The sequence below is a fragment of the Myodes glareolus genome, chromosome 10 (genome assembly GCF_982192425.1).
Source record: "Myodes glareolus chromosome 10, mMyoGla1.1, whole genome shotgun sequence".
Lineage (NCBI taxonomy): Eukaryota > Metazoa > Chordata > Mammalia > Rodentia > Cricetidae > Myodes > Myodes glareolus.
The window spans coordinates 6,505,555-6,532,387 of record NC_142035.1 but is presented as its reverse complement, the minus strand read 5'-3'; the positions used below and the strand labels follow the sequence as shown (position 1 = coordinate 6,532,387).

At 48.6% G+C, this 26,833-nt stretch overlaps 1 protein-coding gene across 3 annotated transcripts in view; it reads left to right on the top strand.

Moving 5' to 3' along the window:
- The window catches only part of Cass4 (Cas scaffold protein family member 4), a 37,733-nt gene extending 16,629 nt beyond the window's left edge, over positions 1-21,104 (top strand). For 2 of the 3 annotated variants that reach the window (XM_048441193.3, XM_048441194.3), the window contains exons 2-7: positions 4,228-4,650; positions 11,936-12,037; positions 12,555-12,629; positions 14,605-15,828; positions 17,540-17,614; positions 19,468-21,104. In XM_048441193.3, coding sequence (XP_048297150.3) covers positions 4,228-4,650; positions 11,936-12,037; positions 12,555-12,629; positions 14,605-15,828; positions 17,540-17,614; positions 19,468-19,878 — 2,310 coding nt within the window. In that variant the 3' untranslated portion in view covers positions 19,879-21,104. The remainder of the gene's footprint in view (positions 1-4,227; positions 4,651-11,935; positions 12,038-12,554; positions 12,630-14,604; positions 15,829-17,539; positions 17,615-19,467) is intronic. The other variant, XM_048441195.3, reaches the window with a different exon arrangement.
- Positions 21,105-26,833: the final 5,729 nt, after the last annotated feature.

Sequence of the window (26,833 nt, the reverse complement as noted above, 5' to 3'; positions counted from 1 at the left end):
TCCTTCACAGGCCTGCTGATGTACACATGCAACCACAAACACGCACACAAAATAAAACGTTTTCAAGTTTTAAAATAAGAACATCATAAGAAACAGAGATAAACATGTGTCCAACACTGTCATGTGAGTATTCATGCCAATGTTTCCAAATTAACACCCTATTAGAGAATAGCTCGCGAGTTACCCTCTGTGACCACTGGACTGCTGCCAGGTTCCATGACCGTGGCTGTCAACAGCTTCCATATGTTAGTTTCAACGAACTGAGCATGGCAGTGCCAGGAGCCTGGGTGCACAGTGAGGACTTGCTGCTGTTGTCATAGGGGCTACTGTGGTGTCTCCTCTTCCTCTGTGACAAACTGGCCATGACTTGCCCCGATGGATTTACCCATAGGGCCTTCTATAGGTCCTTCGTGTGGGAGCCCATCTCTGCATAGAGGAAGGCAGCCTCTACATAGGTGACCCCTGAGCTGAAAACTGGCCATGCATAGATCTGGTAAAAGAGTGTTCTGGGCAAATGGAATGGCAAGGGATGGTCCCAAACTAGGAGAATCATGGAAAAGTCAAGAGACAATACGGTTGGAAGACCAGCAATGAGAGCAGGAGTGGCGGGCCTGAGGGACAACCACGGGGCCTCAAAGCCACCCCCAGGAGCTTAGCTGGCATCCTAAAAAGCAGTTGTGAGTGATCTGAGTTTTTAGACAGGCTCAGGTATGCATGTGTGTTTGTGTGTGTGTGTGTGTGTGTGTGTGTGTGCATTCGTGTGTATGTGTGTGCATATGTGTGTGTGCATGTATCTAGAATATTATGGGAAGAGATCCATTGAGTCTAAAGGTTATTAGATCTCTCTGACCCTCTATTTTCCTACCTGTAAAGTGGAGACAAGACAGCCTGTGTCTGAGACTTCTGGAATTTGTGATGTAAAATGTCTGAGCACTCCATAGAAAATAGGGTCTTGTTCCATATAATCCACTCTGTTCCTAGGGTCTACGTGTGTTTCATTCGTCTTCTGGTGTTGCTGTTGCTGGTGTTTCACTTTGTTTTGTTTTGACTTCTTGAGACAAGGTTTTCTATAGGCCAGGATGAACTTGAACTCCTGATTCACCTGCTCCCACCTCCCCCAGCTGGGATGACAGACATGTACCACTTTGCCCTGTTAGCTTCATTCTTCTTGTGCATCAAACTTGGTCTCTGTTATTAAAATTTGGTGACCTAGGCTCGGGGCATTTTTGTTGCTTACCTAACATACTTGAAGCCCTAGGTTCCGTCTCCAACGCTGCCACTAATTAATTAATCAGGAAATTGTAATCATTGATCACTTGCTGTTTATAAAGAACCACGATACAGAAGGGACTTGCACTGTGGCATATTTAGAGGTCACTTTGCTTTTGAAGATGAGGCCAGCAAGCAGTCAGCTGCAGGAAACCATATGTCAGGAATGAGGCAGCTGTTATCGATCCAGGACAGCTGTGGGGGCCCCATGGGGCAGATGCTTCCTGGCTTGGATGATCCTAAAAACCCATTGTTCTCTGAAAACACCCCCACCTCTCTGAATGTCTAGTCCCAGAAGAAGTCGCTGCTGTCTGGACAGTGTGGCTCAGCTGCTTTCAACAACTGCTCCATGACACCCATGGTGAACCGGACAGATCCTGCACGAATCAGTGACAGGCTTCCCCGCCAAAGCGCTTTGGATAGATTTCCTAAGAACTGTGAAGGGTGAAGGCCAGCTTCTGTTTTTCATTTTCCCAAAATAGATGGTTAAGTTGTGATTCTTTGTCTCTCTCTCTCTCTCTCTCTCTCTCTCTCTCTCTCTCTCTCTCTCTCTTTATCTCTCTGTCTCTGTCTCCTGAGACAGGGTCTTACTCATCGCCCGTGTCTGGAACTTAGCAAGTAGCCCAGGGTGTCTCCAAACTAACAATAACCCTGCCTCAGCCTCCTGAGTAATGGAATCACTAAGTAGCTTTCAACGAGGTAATTGTGAATCTCCTGCAGATATAGTGAGTTGCCAGGTGCAGTGGCTCACACACACACAATGCCTATAGCCTCACTAAGGCTGAGCCTTTAGTCAACTTTCCATGAGAGTCCATAACCCTACTCTATTGGAATTATCTGTTATTTACCATTTACCTGTAGCCTGGACATTTAGCATGTGTTTTTTGCTTAATGTTGTTCTTGTTGGTTGGAGTCCTCTTTTGTGTCTGTTATTACGTCACTCCCTTCAGCGCATCATCCCAACCGGTTTCTGCAGGCCTCCAGGTGAAACCATCATGTCACATTCCAGGACCATGAACCAGCATCTTCTGGTCCTCTCTTCGAGCATTCTCTTTAAATATTGTTTAAAAGGGTTGGCACGGTTATCACAGAAAAGACCCTTGTCTCCTGCTCTAGACAAAGCTAGGTGTCCATGCTCCAGGGTTTTACCTGCTAAAAACTTGACAGTTACAGCAGCGTGGCTCCACCCTGGTCATCATCCTAGCGAAGGGTTAATGGGAACCCTGGGAACACAGCTGAGGGTGAGGAGGGCGTGCACCCTGTTCTCGTAGGACACAGGCAGAGAGATGGTTGTCCTCTGTGAGTTAGAGATGAACATGGACTTGGGAAGATCACAAACAGGCGGGAAGAACCAGTTTGGTTTGCAGGGTGGCATCGGAGACTCCTCTTTCGCAGGAAGTGACATTCAAGGAGAGTCTAAAAGCCTGTGTGGGATGTCAGTGGGTAAAGAGCGACTTGAATGTTTGGGGAAAGAGGGACAAGCAAATGGACGGCACTGTAGTCCTCAGCAAGAGTGATCATGGGAGACTGGTGGGGAGTGTGGGGGACAGAAAATCACAAAGGGCCTGGAAGGTTTTGGACCCCAAGGATATCAGGGCACTAAGGGTTGGTAAGACATGACCGAAATTAATGTTTCTTAAATCTCGGCGCCAGTTGAAAGTAGCATTCAGTAAAAGTTTGCTGAGCTTCTGAAGGAAAATCTGTTACCTTAAGAGAAGGCAGCCAGAGTACAGGAGTACCAAGCCTGTTCTCTGCTATTCGACTCAGTATTGGAAAGTCCCTGAGCTTGTGGGTCACCGTGGAGGTCAGGGGAAATCTGCAGGCCTGCTTTGGCTTCACAGGGCCCATTACCTGTCTGGAAAAATAAATTCAAGGTAGGGTAAGCGGAGAGGTGACCCACTCCCCAGGATAAATGAAAGCCACCCACTCCCAGGGCAATTTGGGCAGTCTGAGTATTTCCAAGAATGGATTAAAAAGCTCTTCAAGGGCTGCAGAGATGACTCAGCAATTAAGAGCACTTGCTGCTCTTCCAGAGGATCTGAGTTTGGTTCCCAGCACCGAGGTATCCAATGTCTCTTTGGGCACCTCAGGCACTTCATACGCATGTACACACAAGCACATGCACGCACACACACGAGTGAAAAAAGTATTTTTAAAAGCATTCCAGTGTTCTTGGCAAAGAGTGTTAAACATGTGTCACAGACATATCAAGAAACAGAGTCCTAGGTGGATCTTCCAAACTTTGCCACAGAACTGTCCCCTGCCCCCGACAGTACTCAGTATGTGCCTCCCACGGATGAGGCAAGCACTCTACCACTGAGACGCATCCTAACTCTTTATTATTTTTTGAGACAGGACTCACTGAGTTGTCCAGGCATACCTTGAACTCTCAATCCTCCTGCCTCAGCCTCTCAAGTGCTGGAACCATAGGTGTGAGCCACCAAACCCAGCTAACAAACACCCTTCAAGCTTCTATATAACTGAGCCCGAGGCTGATGCTGGTGACAGAGTAATAGATAAACAAACTGTATTTAATCTCATATATATGCATATATACGTACGTACACACCAAGATTTCATTCTAGCAGTAATTCCATTAATAGGTGTCATTGTTGTTCTCATTTTATCCATAAGGAAACTGAGCTTCCGAGAGGGTAGCTAATAGGATAGGCGCACAGGCACACAGACATGGAACTTTGACCCAATTGCGTGTCATCGTACAGCATGCAAGTCCAACTTTAAGAAAGGGCTTATCAGGGCTGCTCTCCTTGGGTTTGGGGATGCAGGCAAAGCATCCCAGAGGCTGCGGCATCACCAGAAACCCTGAGGAGGGGAAGGATAAGGGCCGGCGCCTCTCGGGAGGGGGATGAAAGCAGCCTGGAGGCCTGCTTACGCTGCAGTGACTTGGTGGCCTGGTGCCGCTGACAGCGACAGTGACAACATATTCTCTTCCCCCAGACCTTGTTGGCCAGAGCGCTTTACGACAACCATCCCGATTGCTCTGATGAGCTGGCTTTCTCCAGAGGGGACATCCTAACCATTGTGGAGCAGAATGTGCCAGAAAGTGAAGGATGGTGGAAGTGTCTACTCCACGGGAGGCAAGGCCTGGCTCCCGCCAACCGCCTCCAAGTCCTCAAAGAGAATCCTGCAGACAGAGCCTGTCCCCTGCTCCTTAGAGGCCTGGACACAGATCTCACTAGCTCAGAGGCACTCTATCAGGTGCCCAGTTTGTTCTGCCCACCACCCCCTGGACCCGTGTATGAACAGATGAAGAGCTGGGTGGAGGGGCCGCCTCCAGCTACTGCCCAAGTCTACGAATTGCCTGCCTCACCATCCGGTGCCAGGATCATCTGTGAAAAGACTCTGACCTTCCCCAGACAGGTGAGTTTGTCTCCAAGGAAAGCACAGTAAAGGGTACATGATACCCGGGGGCGTCGATACACCCCAGTCATTGCCATTTATCACATCAAAATGTGCAAGACAGGACCTCAGAGCCCTGTCGAGCATGGCTAAGCCTCGACCCGTTTCGTTCACACTCAGCATCCCTGCGCCTGTCCAGCTCACCAAGACTGGCCACCCTGTGCTGTCAGTTGAAGGCCCACTGAGGTGTATTGAGGAGCCTGTAGGTTACCCCACACCACAGAGACCACTAGGGACAAGAGGGACAAGTGACGGGTTAGTTCACACCATGTCAAAGGCAAAGCACTGCTCACTGCATTGAAGACATGCATCAGTCTCCACAATTTACTTCTAGAATTGTTGTAGAAACAATACAAGAAGACAAATAGAGATATGGAGGGGTGTGTGATCACTCTGGTGCCAGGAGATGGGAATGGGGGGGGGTGTGGTCACTCTGGTGCTAGGGAAAAACCAAGAGGTCCCCAAGTGTTTGCATGGAAGGAGGTCAGTTACAACATTATTAAAAGTTTTTCCCAACTCTCACTTATTTATTTGGGAGCAGAGCATGCCTGGGCCACGGCCCATGTATGCAAACCAGAGGACACTTTCAGGAGCTGGTCCTCTCCCTTCCTCCGTGTGCAGGTCCCAGGGATCAAAGTCAGGTCCACAGGCTAGGCGGTAAGTGTGTCTATCTGCTAGTCCATTCCCACCCCACCCCCATCCCTGCCCAAGAAAACCGTCTTTTGTCCCTGTCACCGTGGCAAACAACTCCATAGGAATAAGAAATGGATTGTTTCTATGCAGCTGTTCTAAAAAGGAAAACAGAATCCTTTAACCAAAGACTAGGCAAGATAACAAAGAAACAAAAAAACCCAAAACTGTGTGTGTGTGTGTGTGTGTGCGCATCATGTGTGTGTATGTGTACACAGGTGCACATGTGTGCATATGTGTAGTGTGAATGTGTTCGCGCATACAGGTACACATGTGTATGTGTTATTGTATACAGGTGTGTATGTGTGTATGCAGGTGCACATTTGCGTGTGTGTATGTGTAGTGTGAATGTGTTCATGCATGTAGGTATACATGTGTATGTGTGATTGTATACAGGTGTGTGTATGTGAGCATGGTGCACATATGGGCTGGAAAGACCTAGAACCCACGCAGATAGTTCTCCTCAGGAAGCAGAGTTGAGAAAGGAGAACATTAAACAAGATAATGAGCAGGGATCTTTATTTTATTCTGTCCCATGTTTCCCAGCATCTAGCATGAGGCAGGTCCGCAAACAATATTTCTTGAGCAAACAGATCAGGAACTGATGGGTGTCCGTGGGACACATATGTGGAACCTGTGAATTCTGCAAGCATGGGAAAGGAGCTTGGGGTCTTAGGTAAGGAGAGGAATTAAAAGGAAACAGAACGATGACGTAGAACATGTTAGCCCCACAACCCTGGCCTGGGGCTGAAGCTCAGCTGGTGCGGTGCTTACCTAGCATTGCTGAAGCCCTGGGTCTATCCCAAACACTGCATAAACCAGGCCTGGCGGAGCACCCCTCAGGATATGGAGGCAAGAGGACCAGGAGTTCAGGGCCAACCTCAGCTATAGAGTGAGTTTGAGACCAGCTTTTGCTACCTGAAGCCCTGTCTCACAAACAACAAACAAAAGCTCACTGGCCTCGGCCTGGCCTCGGCGTTCAAGGACCATAGGCATCCTCAAACATCTGACACTTGGCAGTCTACCCCATGACACACCGCCCTTGGCCACGAGGCCAACAGTTGTCTTAGACGCGGGGGTGGGGCAGGACCCCAGAACTCGCTCACACCTCAGCCTCCCTTCTCTCCAGCTTCCAGCACTGCCTGGAATAGGACACTAATCCTTTCAAGATTTGAATACTTCAGATTCCCCAGCTCCCTAAGCTGCCGGGCAGCACAAACAGTTGTCACACAGAGGCACTGGCTGCAGACAGCAAAGGGATACAGCCTGAGCCTCCTACCACTCACTGGCCGCAAGGCAGGCCCTAACTCTCTTTCTTGGAACAATTACCCCAGTCTCCACCTAGCACCCTCTGCTGTCTGGATGGCTGACTCAGGAGGGGCTCTGCCTGTCTCTTTAAGAATAAGTCATAAGGGGCACTGACAGGACCTATCAAGTAAAAGTTCCTACTAAAAAGAAGCCTGGTGACCTGAGTTTGGTGTTCAGAACCCACATGATGAGCAGAGAGGAAAGATTTGGCACATTGCCCCTAACCTCCACAAGTGTACTGACAGTCCACGTGTGCACTGCTGTAAGTCAGTAAAATGCGGAAAAGAAGTCATGCCAGCCAGTTTGAGTTTGAATTTCCTTCCAAAACTACACACACACACACACACACACACACACACACACACACACACATATATATATATATAGTAAAGGTCTGTCTGACTCTTCTTGAAAGGACAGCAGATGTGACACCCACTGATGCCCACTGATGCCCACTTACACCCACTGATACCCACTGATGCCCACTGACGCCCACTGAACCCACCTTTGCCCACTGATGCCAACTGATGCCCACTGATGCCCACGGACGCCCACTGACACCCACTGACACCCACTGATGTCCACTGATGCCCACTGACACCCACTGATGCCGAACTTCCCCAGTGCCCAGCACAGGGCCAGGCTCCACTGTCCCCCTGGAAACTGACACCGTGTGAGGGAACGCGAAGTTCACCATTGCAACTTAACTCAGAGGATGGGTGCTGTGTGTGCAGGAAGGTCTGTCCTTGAGGCCTGTCGGCAGTGTGCATCCTTCCGGGAGGGCCCCTGTGGTGACCAAGAGAAACCACAGTGACTGAAGGGGAACTCGGGTCCTCTGTCCCTGAGCAGTTTCTCCAGGGACCACAGAAAATACCCAAGGAATGTCCCTGCCTTCTCTCCTTCAGGTTCCCTCTTTGTCCAAACTACATTCTGGCTTCCTTCTCTCTTCTTTCTCCCCCTCCTTTTCTTTCTCTTCCTCCTTTTCCTCCTCCACTTCCTCCTCCTTCTCCTCTCCCTCCTTTTCTTCCTCCTCTTCCCTCTCCTCCTCCTCCTTTTAAGGAGCTGGCATCCTGGCTCCTTTGACTTCAAAGGCAGCTACTACCAATCCAGAACATTAGGAGGTCTCCAGCACCCTCTGCCCCTTTGTCCCTGTGTTGGGGAACCATCAGACTGATGACGTCTAAGCTCGACCCCTAACTGTACCCTTAGGAGATTCTACGTAATTTCCTCTACCCCCAAAAGGCAAGAGCCAGGCACTCCAAGAATAGTCAGCAATCAGTTGTGCGTGTTCCGGTCCACAGGAAAGCAGGCATGGGTGTCTTTTGAACTCAGGCATCTGCCATTTATCCCTGAGTCTGAGGCTGCTCAGAAAACGTCTTCCAATCAAGGACAGTCACAGGTCGAATTAGGGAAACTTGGCCCTTTGAGCTGTGTCCACTGCAATCTACAAACTGAAGCCACAGCCGGAGCAAAGCCTTTCATGGGCTCCTTAGGATTCAGAGTGGTCCGGCGTTCGACACAGAGGGCTGGAGCACAGCACAGCGCGCTTCTCCAGTTGTTGTGAGTCTTTCATCTATGTGTCAGGGTCAGTGTGTCCGAAGCCTCTGAGGGCCTTTGGCTTAGAATGGTCCTCCATCCTACACAAGAGGATATTGATGCCAAGGGAGGTCAAATGGCCCATCCCGATGAGCCAGATGTGAGCCCAGGGCAGAAACTGTTGTTTTCAAGTCGGTCTGTGTCTGTCTGCCCACCTGACTCTAAAAGCATGACCTTTATCCTCAGAGTCTCTGCTCTCTGTGTGGCCCTCTTTATGTGAGCCTGGCTGAAACCATTTTTTAAAACATATTTAGTCAGTTATATAGAAAAGTTCTTTTCTTTTTCATTACTGTTTTTTATTTATGTTTGTGGAGGTCAGAGGACAATTTGTGGAAATTGGTTCTCTCGTTTTATCCAGGGAATCCTAGGAATCAAATTCAGGTCATCCAATTTGGCAGCAAGCACCTTTACCCACGAAGCCATTGCGCTGACCCCAAAGCGACTCTTTCCGCTGGGTTTTTGTCAGTTTGTCACCTTCAGGTCCTGGAGGCACAGCTCAGTTACTAGTGTGCACACTAGCGAAACCAAAACAGCTCCCAGAAGCCCCCATGTCTTCCTCCTGCAGCTTCACCCAGGAAACCGCTCTTCTGAGTTTTTGTTTTACTTTTCATTCCAGCTTCCTTTATTTAATATGGAAACCTGGCTTGAAACACACACAAAACCACATACAGAAGAGACTTCCATTCTGAGAAGGGCCACGTTGGTAATTCAAGTGTAAAGGGACAGATTTTCTGCGATACTCACTTGGAATTACTTCCCATCCCTGCAAGCCTTTGGAAACCACAGCTCATGGCTTGTTCCTTAATTGACAGCATCTAACTTAACACTTTCCCAAGAAAGGGGACATTTCTGAAGTGGCACACACAGGAAAGTCCCTGGGTGAACTGTAGGTGGCTCCCACAGTCACTTGTGACCCACAAAGTCAACCATTTGCACAAAATAGGCAAGGAAGAGCTTGGAAGAGTGGGGAGGGGCTGGGTGCAATTAAACTGTTGGTGAGTGGTGAGTTTGGTCCTGGGCCAATCAGCCTAAGACCAGGGACAGAACCAGGGTTTGATTTTTCTTCTCTTCTCCTCTCCTCTCCTCTCCTCTCCTCTCCTCTCCTCTCCTCTCCTCTCCTCTCCTCTCCTCTCCTCTCCTCTCCTCTCTCTCTCTCTCTCTCTCTCTCTCTCTCTCTCTCTCTCTCTCTTTCTCTGTATAGTCCTGACTGGATTGGAACTCACTCAGTAGACCAGGTTGGGCTCAAACTCACAGAGATCCGCATGCTTCTACCTCCTGAGTACTGGGATTAAAGGCATGCACCACCACCTCCAGACTTGATTTTTCTAATATGTGTATACATGTGTTTGTGTGTGTGTGTGTGTGTGTGTGTGTGCATGCGCGCATGTGTGGGGTGTGTGTTTATGGGTGTGCACACACATGTATGGATGGACATGTGTGTATATACATACAGTGGTCAGAGGTCAACCTCAAGTTGTCCACTTTGCTATTCTATGGTGGTATTTAAACAGCATGGTAGAACATGTCATTAATCCAGCCCTGGCGAGGACCCTGTGGGCTTGAGGCCACCCAGCCTGGTCTACATAGCAAGTTCCAGGCCAGCTGGGGCCATATAGTGAGATCTTTCTCGAAACAAAACAAAAACCACAGCTACACTTATCGGGGGCACATGCTTGCCACAGCACATATGTGAAGGTCAGAATTCCACTTACTGGAGTCAGTTTTCTCCCCACACTGTGTGAGCTCCAGGGACTGAACTCAAATTGTCAGGCTTGGCTGTTAGCACCATTATCCAATGGGTGAGCCACCTTCTCTGCCTGCCTCCTTTCTGTTGTTGGTTTATTTTGTTTTCGTTTTTTTGAGACGAGGTCTCTTACTGGCTTGGAACTTGTCCATTCTGCTAAGCTGGTGAGGCAGTGAGACTAGGGATCCCCAGCTCCCCAGCACTAGGATCACAAACAGGTACCACCTTCCCAGATATTTTCACACAGGTTCAGGGGATTGAACTCAGGTTTTCATGTTTGAAAAGCAAGTACTGTACTGACAGAGCCACTTCCCCAGCTAGAACGCAGAAGATTGCTAAACCTGAGATGCTGGAGGCGCCTCACAAGCAGTTTCTCAATTACAAGCTGAGGGAAAGGTGGGCTTTAGGTGGGGCACAACAGTAGCTGTGTTGGATAGCCCAAAGAGCCAACCCAGGCTTGGGCTGTAAGGTCTATCCCTGAGAACCACAAAGTGGAGATAGATGGGATGTGAGGCTCCACCCTCTTATCCAAGCTTGTGAGGAGTCTGCCCCTCCGTGTGGGTGACTCCGGTTTCCAGGTACCAGCGGGTGTTTCCTTTTTAGGATAGTACTTCAGAAAGTCCCGCTCCTGAGGGTCCACAATTTTAATGGAACTGTGTCCCTTGTGAAGAAGAATGCAGTTTTCAAACAGAGAAAGGGGCTGGTTTGACCCTCGACAGCTGCAGTGTGTATTTGGAGAGACACATGCTGTATGGCTTCACAGCTGCTTTATCCATGCTTGTGACCACAGCTGAGGGACAGCCAGGAAAGTGTTTGTGTCTAATGCTGTCTCGGGCTGTGTGCCTTCATTCACCAAAACGAAACCCAAGGCAAAGCTTAACTGGTGTCATCCCCAGGCTGGGTGACAAATACATTGATGAATCAGGAGACCCTGGCCTGGTTCTCAGAAGCTGCTCCTCAACCTGGGTTGTCCCGAACATTAAAATCCCGAACCCCCTGCCGGCAGTGATCTAACTTGGAAAGTACTCTACACAGTGCTGGGTTCCTTAGGACCTAGCTAGGTGGTTCATCTCCCTCTGGGCTTTCAGCAAATTTATTTTGTCCTCTCTTGCCTGGCCTTAGTCCTCAACCTGGAGTCCTGATATGACAAGTCCTAGGTCCTTTTCTGTTGTACTGCATGTTGTGATACCCAGTACGCTTTCTCCTATTAAAACAAAACATGGTGGGAAGTGTTGCTCCGTTAGTGAGTGCCTGTCTAACATACATGAAGTCCTGAGTAAGCCCTAGGGTTGGTCCCCAGCATCCTATAAAACTGAATGTAGTGTGGTACATGCCTGTAATCCTAGTATGTGGGCTGTAGAGACAGGAAGATCAGGGATTTAAGGTCATCCTTGCCTTCATAGGGTATTCAAGGCTGGCCTCCAATCATGGACAAGCTTGTCCCCGCTGCAGGCTCCTGCTCTTCTCCCCTCTGCCCCGCACTCACATTCATCAGACACGCACACCAAGAACCCGTATCCTAACCCACTTCCCAGGAGCCTCTGCTGCAGGCACGATGCCCACCTTGTACGGGAGACATGCCCATAACCATGGTTCCTCCCTGCAGCGTGCCAGTCCTCCTAGCCTCCAGCAGGTACTTTTGACATTGTGACATGACATCGCCATTTATAAAGTTCATGCTCGGGAACTGTTCAATCAAGTCTTTAAAGCTTGCAAAAAAAAATTAGACTATTTTGCATGAATTTAGGATTGTGTTTTGGGCTACGTTCACATCTCTCCTCAGCCCGTGGGCCTCAGGATGGACCCGCCTGCTAGTGACAGCCAACAGTCAATGGCTGTCTTCATTGTTTGGAAGACGACTTTGATCATGACCTTGGGAATCTTGACTCTACTCTTTTTCTCTCCAAGACCCTTCACATGCTTCCCAGACCTGCAAGGGCCTCGTTGCCAACTCTGCCTTCCCAGGTGTACGACGTTCCTGTCCAGAGCCGGATCTCCTCAACCCTTAAGGTAAGCTTCACGCTGCACCCTTCCACACCCTAAGGTTTGGTGCCCAGTCTGAGTTTCGAATGCCATTTGCCTTTGTGGCTTCCTTCATTCAGAGGGCTGACACCCTTGCGATGAGCTGCCAAGGTTTATTTGGGGGACTGCTAGGACAGGTTTGTGCTTGTAGCCCTCCACCCACCCCCATACCTTGAGCTGAGAAGGTGCCTGTGCTTAGATACACACACACACACACACACACACACAGAGAGAGAGAGAGAGAGAGAGAGAGAGAGAGAGAGAGAGAGAGAGAGGCAGAATTGATTTTAGTTAAAAAAAACAAAAACACGAGGGGGTTCAGGTTGGTGGTCGAGCACAGTTACCATAACATGTACACTTCCTCCCCACAAAGAACTGTGACTTGAGCCCCAAAGTGTTCAGGGTTTTGTGTCTTTCATTGACAAACACTGAACTTGTGGACTTTGTGTGAGAAATCCTTCGAAAAGAGAACTCAAAGTTGCCCTTCTTTGTGGTCTTTCCCTAGAATCCAGAGAGACAGCAGTTCTACGACATACCCACCAGCTCCCAGAAGGCAGCGCTCCACTCCTCTGCCAGCCAGGTGAGTGTGAGTATGAACAGACGGGGGACGGGGAGCTAGGCGACTAAGCATCCTCTGGGAAAACTTTACTATCTAGATGAATTGCCATCTTTCTGCTACTCTGATGGAATACCTGAGATAAGCAACTTATGGAGAGGGAAGGTTTACTTCGGCTCACTGTTTCGGAGCTCAGGATTGGTTGTTGGTTGCTTTGGAAACTGTGGTGCAGTGCATCTCAGCGAGAGCACATGGTGGAACGAGATGCTTGCTCGATGAAGGTGAGGGAACAAAGAGAGAGGAGCAGAGAGGGTTGGAGTTCCAGTATTCCTTCATGGTGATGGCCCCAATGGCTCAACTTCCTTCTGCTAGGCCCCAGCCTCCACAGGTTCATTACCTTCTAACAGCAGCACATGCTAAGGACAAGCCCTCAGTGTCAAGGAACATTCCAAATTCACATTGTGGCACTTGACCAAAAGGCAGGCTCAGAATCCTGTAACCAGCTCTACTGCCCTGAAGGTGAAACCCCTCCTTGCCCTGCTATCCAGGACTAGGGCAGTGAACTGTAGCAATGGCTCTGTTGGTAAGAGCTTGCCTTGCAAGTGCAAGGAACTGAGTTTGGGTCTCCAGAGCTCACATTCTTTCTAAAAAGTGGAGTTGGAGAGTTGGCGAAGAGCATTGGTTGTTCTTCCTGCAGTCCCAAGTTCCCAGCACCTACTTGATGGCTCACTGGAGTCTGTAACTCCAGTCCCAGGGAATCTGATGCTCTTTTCTAGCCTCCATGAGCAGCAGATGTGCACATGGTACGCATACATGCAGGCTAAATGCCCATATACATACAATTGTTTTTTAATGCTGAGCACAAGCCAGTAGTCCCAGAGTTGGGAAGGTGGAGACAGGAGGATTGCTAGAGCTGATGGACCAGCAAATAAATCTATTGAGTTTTAGGTTCAATCAGACACCCTGTCTCAAAATACAAGGGGAAGAACAATAGAAGAAGATTCCCTGTACATCTCTGACCTATCTGAGGGGGGAGACAGACAGAGAGGGGGGGTCATTTAACTTTCCCATGCCTCCATTCTTACTGCAGATGTTCTGGAATATTCTGTGAGATAATTGGTATACTCCACAGAGGAAAAGCTTGGTAGGTGCTAGAGAATGACGTCTTGTGAGGGATCACATAGGCGTGTTGTCTCAAAGCATGCTTCACCTTTATGCAGGGGAACATTATTTGAGGTCCCTCATGAGGGGGACATTTGTCATTGCATTCGACCAGATGTGTCCAACAGGCATGTTCCCATTGAAGGAGTGTGGGATCGGGGAGATCTTCCAACACTGCTGCATCTTAGCAGCATCGTGGGTGAGGCAGAAGTTCGTGAGATGTGAGAGAAAAGGTTACAGAGGCCACGAGGAGCAGAGGGAGTAACTGGGACGTTAAGCAAGGGGATACGAGTGAGTGTTCTGAAGTCAGCTTGGGAAGGGGGATGCTGTGTTAGTTCCTTCTGCTGTGATGAGACCACCGTGACCAAGGTAACTTATAAAATGGAGCATTTAATTGGGGTTATGGCTCCAGAGGTTAGAGTCCATGATGGAAGAATAAAGGCATGGTGGCGGGAACAGCTGAAAGCTCAGATCCTGAACCACAAGCAGAGAGCACAGGGGTGGTGGGAGGCTTCTGAAGCAAAGTCTGCCCTTGTGACTCATCTCCTCCGACAAGGCCATGCCTAATCCTCTCAGACAGGTTCTCTAACTGGGAACCAAGCATTCTAACACGGGAGCCTATGGAGGCCGTTTTCATTCAAACCACCACCGACATGGAGGAGGGGGGACAGACAAAGATGGGCTGTGGAAAGAAAGGAGGTTCAGAAGGAGGTGGGGTCAGGCTAGCAGTGGGGAGACACTGAAGGAACCCGAGCAAGAGTGCCACTCAGATGTAAAGACCCTTTCAAACTCTTTCGACTGCTGCTAACCCGGACAGCTTCATGTGGTTCTTTCGCAGGGCCAGAGGGTTGTGCTGACACCAACAACTGCCTTCAGACAAGGTGGCGGCTACAACACATTATCCAGCCCTCAGCAATCAGAGTGGAGGAACGGCACTCCGGTGTTGCTGGGAAAGGCCGATGTCAGAAATGCGTCTCTGACCAGCTTCACCAGAGAGTCGGGGTCCAGTGCCAATCCAGGATGCCCATCCGCCGTGCACACTGGAGCTGTGACTCTCTCCCCACAGCTGAAGAGCAGAGTGCAGAAGAAAAGCAGCCCTCCAGAAGAGCCTTCCTACGCTGTCCCGGCACCCAGAGACTCACTTCCTTCAGATGCGGGCAGCAGCTACAGCGTTCCTGCCAGGTTTCTCATTCCCAGAGTGGAGCAACAGAACACCAAGCCCAACATTTATGACACCCCGAAAGCCATGCACCATGTGTCTCAGGCTGGGAAGGGACTGGGGGAGATCAAAGAGGTTCCAGAGACTATCCCCTGGATCTCCAGACAGACAAATTCCATGTCTCCTGACTCAGACCAATTATCTGTTGCCAGCTCAGACAGCAGAGCTAGTATGGTGTCTTCATGCTCCTCCGTGTCCACGGACTCCTCCCCCAGCACCTCCTCCGAGGACTCTGTGAAGGAGTTGTGGATGGACGTGGATTTTGCCAAAGAGACGGCAATGGCCCTGCAGCACAAAGTGGCCAGCTCTGCAGCCAGCCTGCTGCTCTACGTAAGCAGGACTTGGAGGTTCAAAGACTCCTTGGAGACCAACATCCACATGATCCGTAGGGCCGCAGACCACATCGAAGAATCCTTAAGAGAGTTTCTGGATTTTGCCCAAGGGGTTGGTGGGACTGCTGGCAATCTCACGGACAGCCAGCTTCAGGCTAGGATTAGAGACCAGCTTCTAATAATCTCGGGTTCCTACCAGATTCTGCTGGATGCGAAGGGAAACCTAGACCGCTGCAATTGGTCCCTTGATGTTCTCGTGACAGACAAAGTCCAAAACAGCCTGGATGACCTGGAGAGGTTTGTCATGGTGGCGAGGATGGTTCCAGAAGATGTCAAGAGATTTACCTCCATTGTCATTGCCAACGGAAGGCTCCTTTTTAAACAGAACTGTGAGAAAGGAGAGGTGGAGCCAAGGTGCGAAAGATGCATCCAGCCTTCCCTTAGAGAAACCGAGTCAAACGAACACTGCCTTCAGCGAGTAAAGAAAAACAGAGTGACTGGCTCTGGACAGGTGAGTTCGGGTGACAAACAGTACACCAGGGAGCCTCATTTGTTTCCTGAAATGGTCACCAGAGAGGGAGATGCCGGGAATGTGTGCACGTGGAAGTGTACGCCTGTACGTGTGTGTGTGTGGAAGCCAGAGGACAACCCTGGCTGCTTTTTCTCAGTGTCTCCCATTGACCTAGAAGTGGCCCAGTAGGCTAGGATGGCTGGAAATCAGGGCCTAGGGAGTTGCCTTCCTCTGCCTCCTTAGCACTGGAGTGACAAGCTTGTGCCACCACACCCAACTTTTCCCATGGGTTCCAGTGGTTGAACCAGCTGCTTGTCCTTACAAAGCGCCTCATTGAACCATCTCCCAGGCCCTCTGTATGTATGTGCATGTAGTGTGCAGGTGTGTGCTGGCTGCCTCTGCCATTCTCCATCTTGTTTTTATTGTTGTTCTTTTGGTTTGTTTGTTTGTTTGTGACAGGGTCTCATTGTGTAGTCTTGGTCTAGAACACAGAGAGCTACCTCCACCTTCCCCTCTCCGTCTCCCGAAGGCTGGGTTTAAAGGCATTTGCCACCATGACTGAAATCATTCTATTTTTCACTCCTTATTTTGGAAAGGATGGCCCTAAATTGCCCAAACAGGCTTTGAACTTGGGCCCCTCCTGCCTTAGCCTCCCTTCCTAGTTAGGGTTATTGTTACTGTTCGAATAAAATACCATGGCCAAAATCAAGTTGGGGAGGAATTTATTTGGCTTACACTTCCACATCATAGTCCATCACTGAGGGAAGTCAGGACACGAACAAAAGCATGGCAGGCACCTGGAGGCAGGAGATGATGCAGAGGCCAAGGAGGGTGCTGCTTACTGGTTTGCTCCCATGGCTTGCTCAGCTTGCTTTCTTACAGAACCCAGGACCTTCAGCCCAGGGGTGGCCCCACAGTGGGCAGGGCCCGCCCACATCATTCACTAGTTAAGAAAACACCCTACAGGCTTGCCTACAGCCTGATCTTATGGGGACATTTTCTCAATTGGGTTCCCTCCTGTCCCATGACTCTAGCGTGTGTCAAGTTGACATAAAACTATCCAGCACATCTCCCACGATGCTGCAGTCACAGACCACGGTGACATCTCCACGGTGCTGCTAACCTGCATTTCTAGGTTGTCATTGTCAATGTGTTTCTCAGACTCAGAGGAGGAAAACACACATTCTTCCCAATGCTGAACTTCCCACAGCTCCAGGGACTCCAAGAAACACTTCTCTGGCTGACTGCCTGTGGGCCCACAAGGAGACCCCTGAGTTCGGGCACTGTCAGACTGCAGAGGCCCAGCAGGTCACTGTGACAGCAGCGCTGTCACCTCCCAGGTTCTTCTGAAGTGCCTGGCTGATAGAGGGGAGCTGACATATTCTAGAAAGTTGGCTGTTTTTAATTTCCACTTTATCAGGATACATTGGCAGGCAGAATCCAGCCCTTTGTTGCCAAAGCCAATGAATGCATCCGTAGGCAGAAGCATGAACAGAACCTCCCGTTTGAAAGTAAATTTAAGTGGGGCACGGTGGTGCACGCTTGTAACCTCTGTACTCAGGAAGCTGGGGAGGAGGTGGTGGGTTCCAGGCTAATCCAGGCTTCATGGCAAGATCTTGTTAACAACGAAACAAAAAAAGTGAACTTAAACAGTCATAGAAATGTGAAAGCTATTCAAATTAGTAATCTGAAAATTTAATGTTTTCAAAAGCCACCTAACCCGCAAGAGAAAGGAGAGCCCATCTTGGAACAAAGGCTGGATGAAAACAAAGATTTCCATGCCACGGTAAGCTCTCATGCTCTCCGGTGCTCTGATGAATATAATTTGCCCTGGAGAACTCTCCTTGGTCTATGAAAATGCAGAGTTACAGCCTAGTCCATGTTAGTGACATCCATCTGCCTCCTGCTCTCCTTAGTAATAGAGGGACCCTGGGCACCCGGGTGGAGCTCTCACCCCTAAGCATCAGAGAAAGAACTCCAGGTGCTCTTCAGAGTTGTCACGGCTTGCAACCACTGACATTAGATGACACTGTCACAAGCCCCATAAGAATCTTCTCTTTCCTTCCCTCCTGTCTTTGTATTGGGAACTGAATCTAGGGCTCTGTGAAGACAGGCAAAGTCCACTGAGCTACACTCAGCCTGGCAACTCTTTCATGTTTTGATGGTGATCACAGTAAAACATTTAGGGGGGCAGTGTTAATGTTTCTTCATAGTATCTTTGACACCTAATCAGTGTCTTTTAAACCAAAGATTTTATCACTCTTTGTTCTTCTTGGCTGTCTTCTATTTGTGGTAGAAGGCAGTTTTCCACTTGCCAACTTTAAATGTTTCCTCTAAGTTAATTAAAGTATGAACAATGAGTCCAGAGCTAGGGAGATGGCTTGGTGGGGGAGAGTGCTTGCTGTGTAAGCAGGCAGACCTGAGTTCAAATCCCTGGAACCCATGGGAAAAAGCCAGGCATGGATGGCTACCATGTGCTTGTAACTCCAGCACTGCAGAGGCAGGGGGTAAAGACAGGCAAATTCTGGGAGCTCACTAGCTAGTCAACCTAGTCAAGATGGGGACCTTCTGGTTCTGTGAGAGACCCTATCTCAAGGCAATAAGACAGAGAAAGATTGGGGAAGAAACTAGACACCATGTTTTGGCTTCTGAATGTATGTGCACAGTCAATATCTGTACATGTGCATAATTTCAACACACACACACACACACACACACACACACACACACAATGAGTCTGTTTAAAAATCAAGTAAAAACCAGTCAATGTTGAGAGGCAAGAGAAGTGAAGGTTATAGAAACTGTTGAGTTGCAGTAAACCAGATCAACAACTGGGGTATTGGAGAGAGCAAAGGAGGACAGAGGTGTCCACTGACTTGACTGGGTATCTTCCTTCTTAGAGCTCACCCAGCGTTTGGCTTTGGTTTTGCATCCCCAGCAAGTGATTCAATTCAAGTCCAGAAGCCACATCTGACAGGGCTGCTTCACACTAACAGGGCTTCCTCATTGGCTCTGGGGACAGGGCTCCATGTATGGGATGCCCTACTCAGCATCCCAGGACCCCTGCCCACTAACTGCCTGAAGCAGTTCCTCGTTAAAAAATAATGATAGCTTCCTCCCCATCCTTGCCCCAGGTAAAGCATCACTACATTTTAAGTTTGCCTATACTTGGTGTTTTCAAGCCAAGATGCTCACTGTTCTACCCTCTGTCTAGAGACCAGGGCTCACCACATAGGTCAGGCCAGTCTTGAGCTGGCAATCTTCCTGTCTGTACCTTCAGAGAGTGGGGATAAGCACCCAGCTCCCCCACTTCTTGAACATTTGAAAATCGCAGATTTATCGTTATCAATGTGTTATTTAGAATGTGTTTCTTGCGGTTTACAGAGCTGGTTGAATAAAACAGCATGCACAGATGCCCTATAATCTATAACACAAGAATGCATAGTTGCGTGCCGAACAGTGCTTTGAAAACACTGGCATTTGCCTGTTAGACAAATGCCATGGCCAGCTCTGAATTTCCTTAGCAGATGTTTTTTCTTACGAGGGTTCTTGCAAATCGAACCCACACAGGAGAAAACTGACAGCTGCAGCCTGCTGATAGTCCTAGCCCTTATGTATTCTCTCCTTCCTCTCCTCTAGAGTCCTAGCTCTCTTCCCTCTCCCGCTCCCAATCGGCAGGATGCAGACAGGAAGATCCACCTCTCCGAGCACTGCAGGCTGTATTTCGGAGCACTCTTCAAAGCCATCGGCGTCTTTACCAGCAGCCTGAGCAACAGCCAACCCCCCGAGGTCTTCATCACTCAGAGTAAGCTGGTCATCACAGTCGGGCAGAAGCTGGTGGACACACTGTGCAAGGAGACCCAGGACAAGGATGAACGCAATGAGATCCTGTGTGGCAGCAGTCACCTGTGTGGACTGCTCAAGGACCTGGCGCTGGCCACCAAGAATGCAGTGATTAAGTACCCGAGCCCCAGCGCCCTGGGCTGCCTCCAGACAGAGGTGGAGAGACTAGAGCATCACACTCGGAAATTCAGAGAGACATTGGAATGAGGCCTTTTCTAACACCTCCTAGAAAGGTCAACTCCTGGCGAGCTCTGCACCTACAACTACTGTCTCTATCCTGTGGAAAAGCCAATCACATGGGTTCAAACAGCCACAGCCCTCAGAGCTGGTATTCGTAAGTGGCTAAGTCTCGAAAAGACACCAGCTGACCACAAGGATGTCAAGAAGAGGCAGGTGACAAGTCAGGACCTTGTGATGTTGAACTCACTGTACCAAGGTGTGTGGCACTAACAGTGGGAATGGAATTGTAGAAGCCACATTTTGTGCCAGTCAAATGTGTGTGTGGTTTACAGTCATTCTACACTTATTTATTGGGCAGCACCTACGGTCGCAGTAAGGGACTGAAGTGGCAGCAGGTTATCAGAGGTCCTGCCCTCAGAGCCAGTCTGATTGGAAAGACAGATGGAGAGACAAAGAAATCTGCAGTCTGGCCACTGCTGAAGAGAAGGGAAAGTTGGGGAAACGGATAAAGGAACTTATTTTCAACGGATTCATTTCTGTTGCATTCATCAGAAAATGTGGTGACCTGCAGGGATTACTGGTGCCTGTCTTTAAGTCCAGCACTCGGGAGGCAGAAGCCACAGAAGCCAGGCCAGTCATAAGTTCCAAGACAAAGAGGGCTATATAGAGAGAACCTGTTTTTTTAAAGCCCCCCAAAAAGTAATGATAGTTTGTCTTTTTTATCAGTTAGTTTCAGATTAATACTGTGAGATGTATACAAATTGTGTGTTTGTGTGTGTGTGTGTGTGCGCGTGTCCGTGTGTTGCTAGAGAATCTAGGGTTCCATACATGCAAAGCGTGTACTCTGCCACTAAGACTGATACCCTAGTCCCCCCAAATGTATTTTGGCTATGTTACCTCACCCCAAAGATGACTGTTATGTGTTCTGTTGGGTTCCCTACTAACTTATTTTGTATGTTACATGTCTGTGTCAGTCAGTTCCCCGGCTCAGTTAGATTATTAGTTTATATTTCACTAGTCTCAAGTCTTATATTATTTATCTGCAATCATGAATTTAAACACATTTTCAAGGTCCTGGGAGATGACTCAGGAAAGGCACCTGCCGCCAATACTGATTGCCTGAGTTCTATTCCAGGGACCCACGTGGTGGAAGGAGAGAACTAACTCCTGATAATTGTCTTTGAACATTCACAAACAAACAAACAAAACTAAACTGAACTGTAACTTAAAAATAAAAACCCAGAAGCACCCTGGCAGCAGTCCTTTCCTTGGAAGAGTCTCTGAGCCACGTCACCCGAGCACTGGGATCAAAGTGAAGCGTTTATTGAAAATGTTTCCTCTTTGAATGCAGCTGCAGGAGTGTGTGCAAGTTTGTATATGTCAGCCTGGACTGGAAAGCAAAACCATCATTTGTGTGTCGGGGGGGGCAGGAAGATGTGGCATGAGATGACACCCACACTGTTCACAGCCATGGAGGTGTTACCAAGCGCCCCTCATGCAAACCACTTCCTCTTTTTCTCCTTGAAGTTCAGCCTTTTAGATCTTGTCACCATGGTTACCTTATCCTTCACTCCATGGAAAAATCTCTGTCTCTCATGTCACATGACACCTTCACAAAGCATCTTCAGGCTGTGTCTCCCGCAGTGGTGCCAAGGCCAACTTTTATCTTTTGTACATGTGGTGGGCACTTTTAACAGAGTGACGGTAGGGACTAGAGAGATGGCTCAAGGGTTAAGAGAAGACCCTGGTTTGGTTCCCAGCATCCACTTGGTGGCTCACAACCATCTGTAACTCTAGTTCCAAGGAATCTGACAACCTCTTCTGTCCTCTTCAGGCAACAAGCATCAAGGTGGTAAATATATGCATGCATTTGCATGTATACATGTGTATACATGTACATATAAACATGTTCATACATATTCATACATGCAAACACTCATACACATAGAAAAAAACAAATCCCTTTTAGAATATTGAATGTAGTGTCCAGAGAGCACTTTCTTCTCTTCCAGAGGACCAGAGTTCAAATCTTAATACCTTCGTCGGGCGCCTCACAACTGCCTGTAACCACAACTCCAGGAGACCCAATGTCCTCTAGCCTCTGAGAGCACACATGCAGCATACACATACACATAAACATAAATATTAAAATCTTATTTTAAAAACATGTTGCATGTAGAGCCAAGTGTAGCAGTACATGTCTGCAATTCCAAAACACTTGGAAGGTAGGTAGAAGATTGGAAGTTCAAGGCCAGCCTGGGCTACATGAGCCCCTCTCTCAAGAGAACAAAACAAGAGCCAGGAGGTGGTGGCACATGCCTTTAATCCCAGTACTCATGAGGCACAGGCAGGAGGATCTCTGTGAGTTTGAGGCCAGCCTGATCTACAAGAGCTAGTTCCAGGATAGGCTCCAAAGTCACAGAGAAACCCTGTCTCGAAAAACTAAAATAATAATAATAATAATAAAGAACTAAACAGAAGTAACAGAGGGGAGCAAATGGGAGGAGGAGAAAGGGTGAAGAAAGCTGGTGGACTCAAGCAAACAAGCAAACAGCCACTGTTTAGCCATTCTGAGCATGGTGAAAAGCCTTCCCAATTCCAAGTTCCCATGTGCCAATCACTCTTACAGCTGACTCTCCTAAGCATGGAAGTCAGGCATACTGCACAGACCTACATCTGCAGAGACAAGGACTCACAGCACCAAAAGCAACTGTACTCACTTTCACGCCGTCGATTGACTGACCCATGTCCCTCCAGCCCCAGGGGGTAATGCAGAGGGGAGCTCAGGTGAAACCAGGGAGCTCTTAGCTTAGGAATGCCCCAACTCTTACAACAGATCCTAAGCATAGCCAGTAGAGCTGTGTCTATAACTGAGACACCATATTTATCTGATTTTCAGCAGCTGGCATTTGGGAGGCAGCGGCATGAGGATCGCTGCAAGCTGAGTACAGCTAGGACTATGTACTTAGACTCTGTCTCGGTTTTAAAAAGTATACCTACATCTATCGATATAAATATCGATACAGATACATCCATTTATAGATATATCTGGTAGATATTTCTGTGAATTTGACATCAGCCTAGTATAAATAGCAAGTGTAAATATAGCAAATTACAGGTCAGCCAGGGCTACACGGTGATCCCATCTCAAAAAATAATAATAGGTATCTAACTACCGATAGACAGACAGAGAGACAGACAGACAGACAGATGCATTTTTGGCCAAAAAAAAAAAAATCCAAAACTGTCCCACACTCTTTATCTTATCTTCCAAGGTTTTCAGCCACAGCATCCTTGAGAAGATAATTCAGAACAAAATGTCATGCGATCTGCTCAGACGTGCAGAAATGGAAGACACCCACTAGGAGTTATCTTCCAGTGAGGTCAGGGATGCAGCTAGATGCAGGGATAGATGCAGCTGGAAGCAGGAAATGCTGCAGGGAATCAAAGGATAAAATCTTTTTGCTGTGGAAATACTGGTTTTTACTCAATGACATGACTGCCTCTATTTGCACCGCTTCCTTGGCTCAGCGCTGCCCTAACGCCTCACAACCTTGAACCCAGCGACAGTGACAGACAGTCTAGCAGCTTTTCATATTTTCAAATTTCTGAGTTGTGTTCAAACCAAGAACTGTTGTGAAGGAATGTGGGTCAGCTGGTAGAGTGTGTGCTTAGCTTGCAGGAAGGAGGCCCCGGTGCCAGCCGCAGTACCTCAGAGACGAGTGCTGACACACTCCTGTTATCCCAACACTCGGGTGGGGAGGGGCAAGGGCAGGATTTCCAGGTCATCTCCAACTACTATGGACTTTGAGGCCGGCCTGGGCTATGAGATCCTAGCAAGTAGGCAAGCAAAGAAAATCCTTGTCCACAGAGAGCAGCACATTGTGTACAGACTCGTGAGAACTACTGCTCACAGCGGCGAGTGCGTCTTTCCCTTTGAGCACAGACAGCGGTCATCATGGGAGCAAGCCTCCCCTGGCTGACTTCAAAGGACTGCCCAGGAGCTTTAGGACCAGATGCACTTTGTTGGCTTTTGGCAACGTCTTGACAACTAAGTGTTTCTAATATCCAACGTTCTGCAGCATTTCCTCCACAAAAAAGGAAAGGAAATGGTGGGTGGTGGTGATAGCAACTTGACCTCGATTAAGCTCAGTTTGCCAAGAGGATGGAAGTGGTGAGGGCCCACCTGAGAGATCGTTCAGTGTGACAAGCACTGGGGAGTCGTGTATTGTCCTTGGTGTAAATACGTTCTTTTTCTGAGACAGGGTCTTGCTGCGGAGCCCAGACTAGCTTCAACAACGCCATCTTCCCAAGTGCTAGGATTGCAGGCATGGATCATTTCCCAAACAGGTAATATGTAGAAAACACCTTTTTGGGTCAGCGTGTGAGACAGATCAGTGGATGAAGGTGCTTCCTGACAATCCTGTGCTCAATTCACAGGATCTATCTGGTGGAAGGATAAACCCATCTCCTGTAAATTGTTCTCTGAGATACACACATGAGCTGTAGCCCATACACATACATGCTGGCAAAACATTCATACACATAAAGTAAAAAGAAATTTTAAAAACTTTTGAAAATGCTAATATAATTTTTTAGGCAGGACAGAAAGGAAAAAAAACTGGTTTTTTGTTTGTTTTGAGACAGGGTTTCTCTGTGTAGCTTTGGCTGTCCTAGAACTCTCTCTGTAGACTGGCGTCAAACTCAGAGATCCTTCTGCCTCTGCCTCTACAGTGCTGGGATTAAAGGAGTGTGCCACCATAGCCTGGCTAGAAAGGAAAATATAAAGGAACACAGGAAGTGGAGGAAACTCTCACCTAGGGTCAGTTTGCATTTTCTACAGACTGAGAGAAACACAACATAACTGACTAAATCATGACTGCTTGCAGATAGATCTCTGTGAGTTCAAGACCAGTCAGGGCTACACAGCCCGTCTCAAGAAGAGAAGGGGGAGAAGGAAGAGAGGAGAGAAGTGAAGGAGGAGGGAAAGGAGGAAAAGGAGGAGGGAGGAGGAGGGAGAAAAGGAAGAAAAAAAGGAGATTACCTACAGAAACTACATTCCTTTTAAAAGAGTTATGTTAAATAAGTACATTAAGCCAGGCATAGTTATGCACGCCTTAAATCCCAGGATTTAGGGGGCAGAGGCAGGCAAATCTCCATGATTCCAGGCCAGCCAAGGGCACATAGGGAGACTTTGTCTCAAACAAACAAAAATACCAGGAGTGTTAAAAACAACAAAAATGCTGAGCACATTCCAAATTGGGTAGAGTGCCCACCTAACACACACAATGCCTTGGGCACCATGCCAGCGCTGCACAAACTGGCTGTGGTGGAACACACCTATAATCCTAGCACTAAAGACGAGGAGGCAGGAGGATCAGAAGTTCAAAGTCACTATTGGCTACGTTGGGAGTTCCACCTTTCTTCCAACCACCAGCACTGGACTCTGCTTCCTCAAGGGCAGGAAGCTTGTGAGTCTGGGGTCTCTCTGTATTAGTACACTACTCGTATCCCTGAACCTGGACAATGCACCCCATGACGGGAAACTGAGTAAACCAGCTCATTATTTTGTACCTAATCTGTAGACTTCGCTTGATCTCAGAACTTTGCTGCAAGTTGCATCCTTTGAGTTATGTAACTTCAGAAGCCACAAAACCAGATGTGTAGCTATGGTTAGACACCTAAGTGTGACTCCCCCACCTTGAAAAGCCCATACCCAAGTCCTGGGTGTTTGGTATTGTCCTTTTCTATTTTGTGTATGTATATACATATGTACCTATGTATTTATGACATGTTAGAAAAACATGGTCTACCACTGAGATATATACACAGTCCTTAAAAAAATTTTTTTTGAGACAAGGTCTCACTCTCTAGCCTAGGCTGGTTCTAGTACAGGTCGTGTAGGCTCAGGCTAGCCTTGAACTCAACTCACGTAGTTGAAGGCATTGTTCTGGCCTATAACCACCTAGCATGCCAGGAACAACAGAGCCCCAGCGGGCAGACTCCCCTAATGAGGGCGAAAGCACAGAAGAAACGGTTCTTCTGAGACTACCTGTTCACCTCAAGCAGTGGGACTTCGGACTGGCCCAAAGAATCAAGGAGACCACACTTGCCCAGGACGGCTTATACGTGCCTTTCGCCCCTGTTGTTCCTCTAGGCCTACAGCTTATGGCGGTACCCCACACACAGGCTGGGTTGTCGCTGAACCCGATTTGTCCTCTACCCAATATGGCCAACCTGAATACATCCCTTCTTCTGCCTTTACCTTCACTAATCTCTTTCAAGAGCACAATGGGATGGGTAGCTATGCTTAGCTTGTTGGTGACGCTGGAGCCCCAGATTTTGCCCTTAAAAACTTGGATACAGGATGAAGAGAAGGTTCAGTGGCTAAGACGGCTTGCTGTTCTGTGAGTGGACGCTGATTTGGTTCCCGGCACCCTAGCAGCTCACAACCATCCGCAACTCCAGTCCAGGGAGATCCAGCACTTTTTCTGGCCTCCACGGGCACCCGTACTCACGTGGTGCACAGGCACACATACAGACCCACACAGGTCTTTTAAAAAAAAAAATAGTCTGGACTTAAAATACATGAAAGCTAGCTGAAGTGACAGATTCCGCCCATCTTCTCCTTAGTCTTACAGCAAAGCTCGCTCTGGTCTGCAAAACGCTCAGGGTCCAAGGACCCAGGCCCGGGAGCCCACACTGAATGTGTTGCCTGGGGCCCCCGCCTCACCTAGCGCATCCCAGCTGGCGGGACTCAGAAAAAACCCGGGGAGCCGCTGGGAAGACGGAAGGCCCGCCCACGGCCGGAAGTGGGCTCATTCCCGAGGACGTGCCGGCGTAAGGCCCTGAAGCCACGCCCAACTCCGGGCAACGTTCCCATAGCAACCACTGCTGAGCAAGGAACTCCTGGATCGTGGAGAAGATGCGAACAAGAGCCCCGCCCCCGTTTGCGGCGCGACAACCTTATGCGTCATCGAGG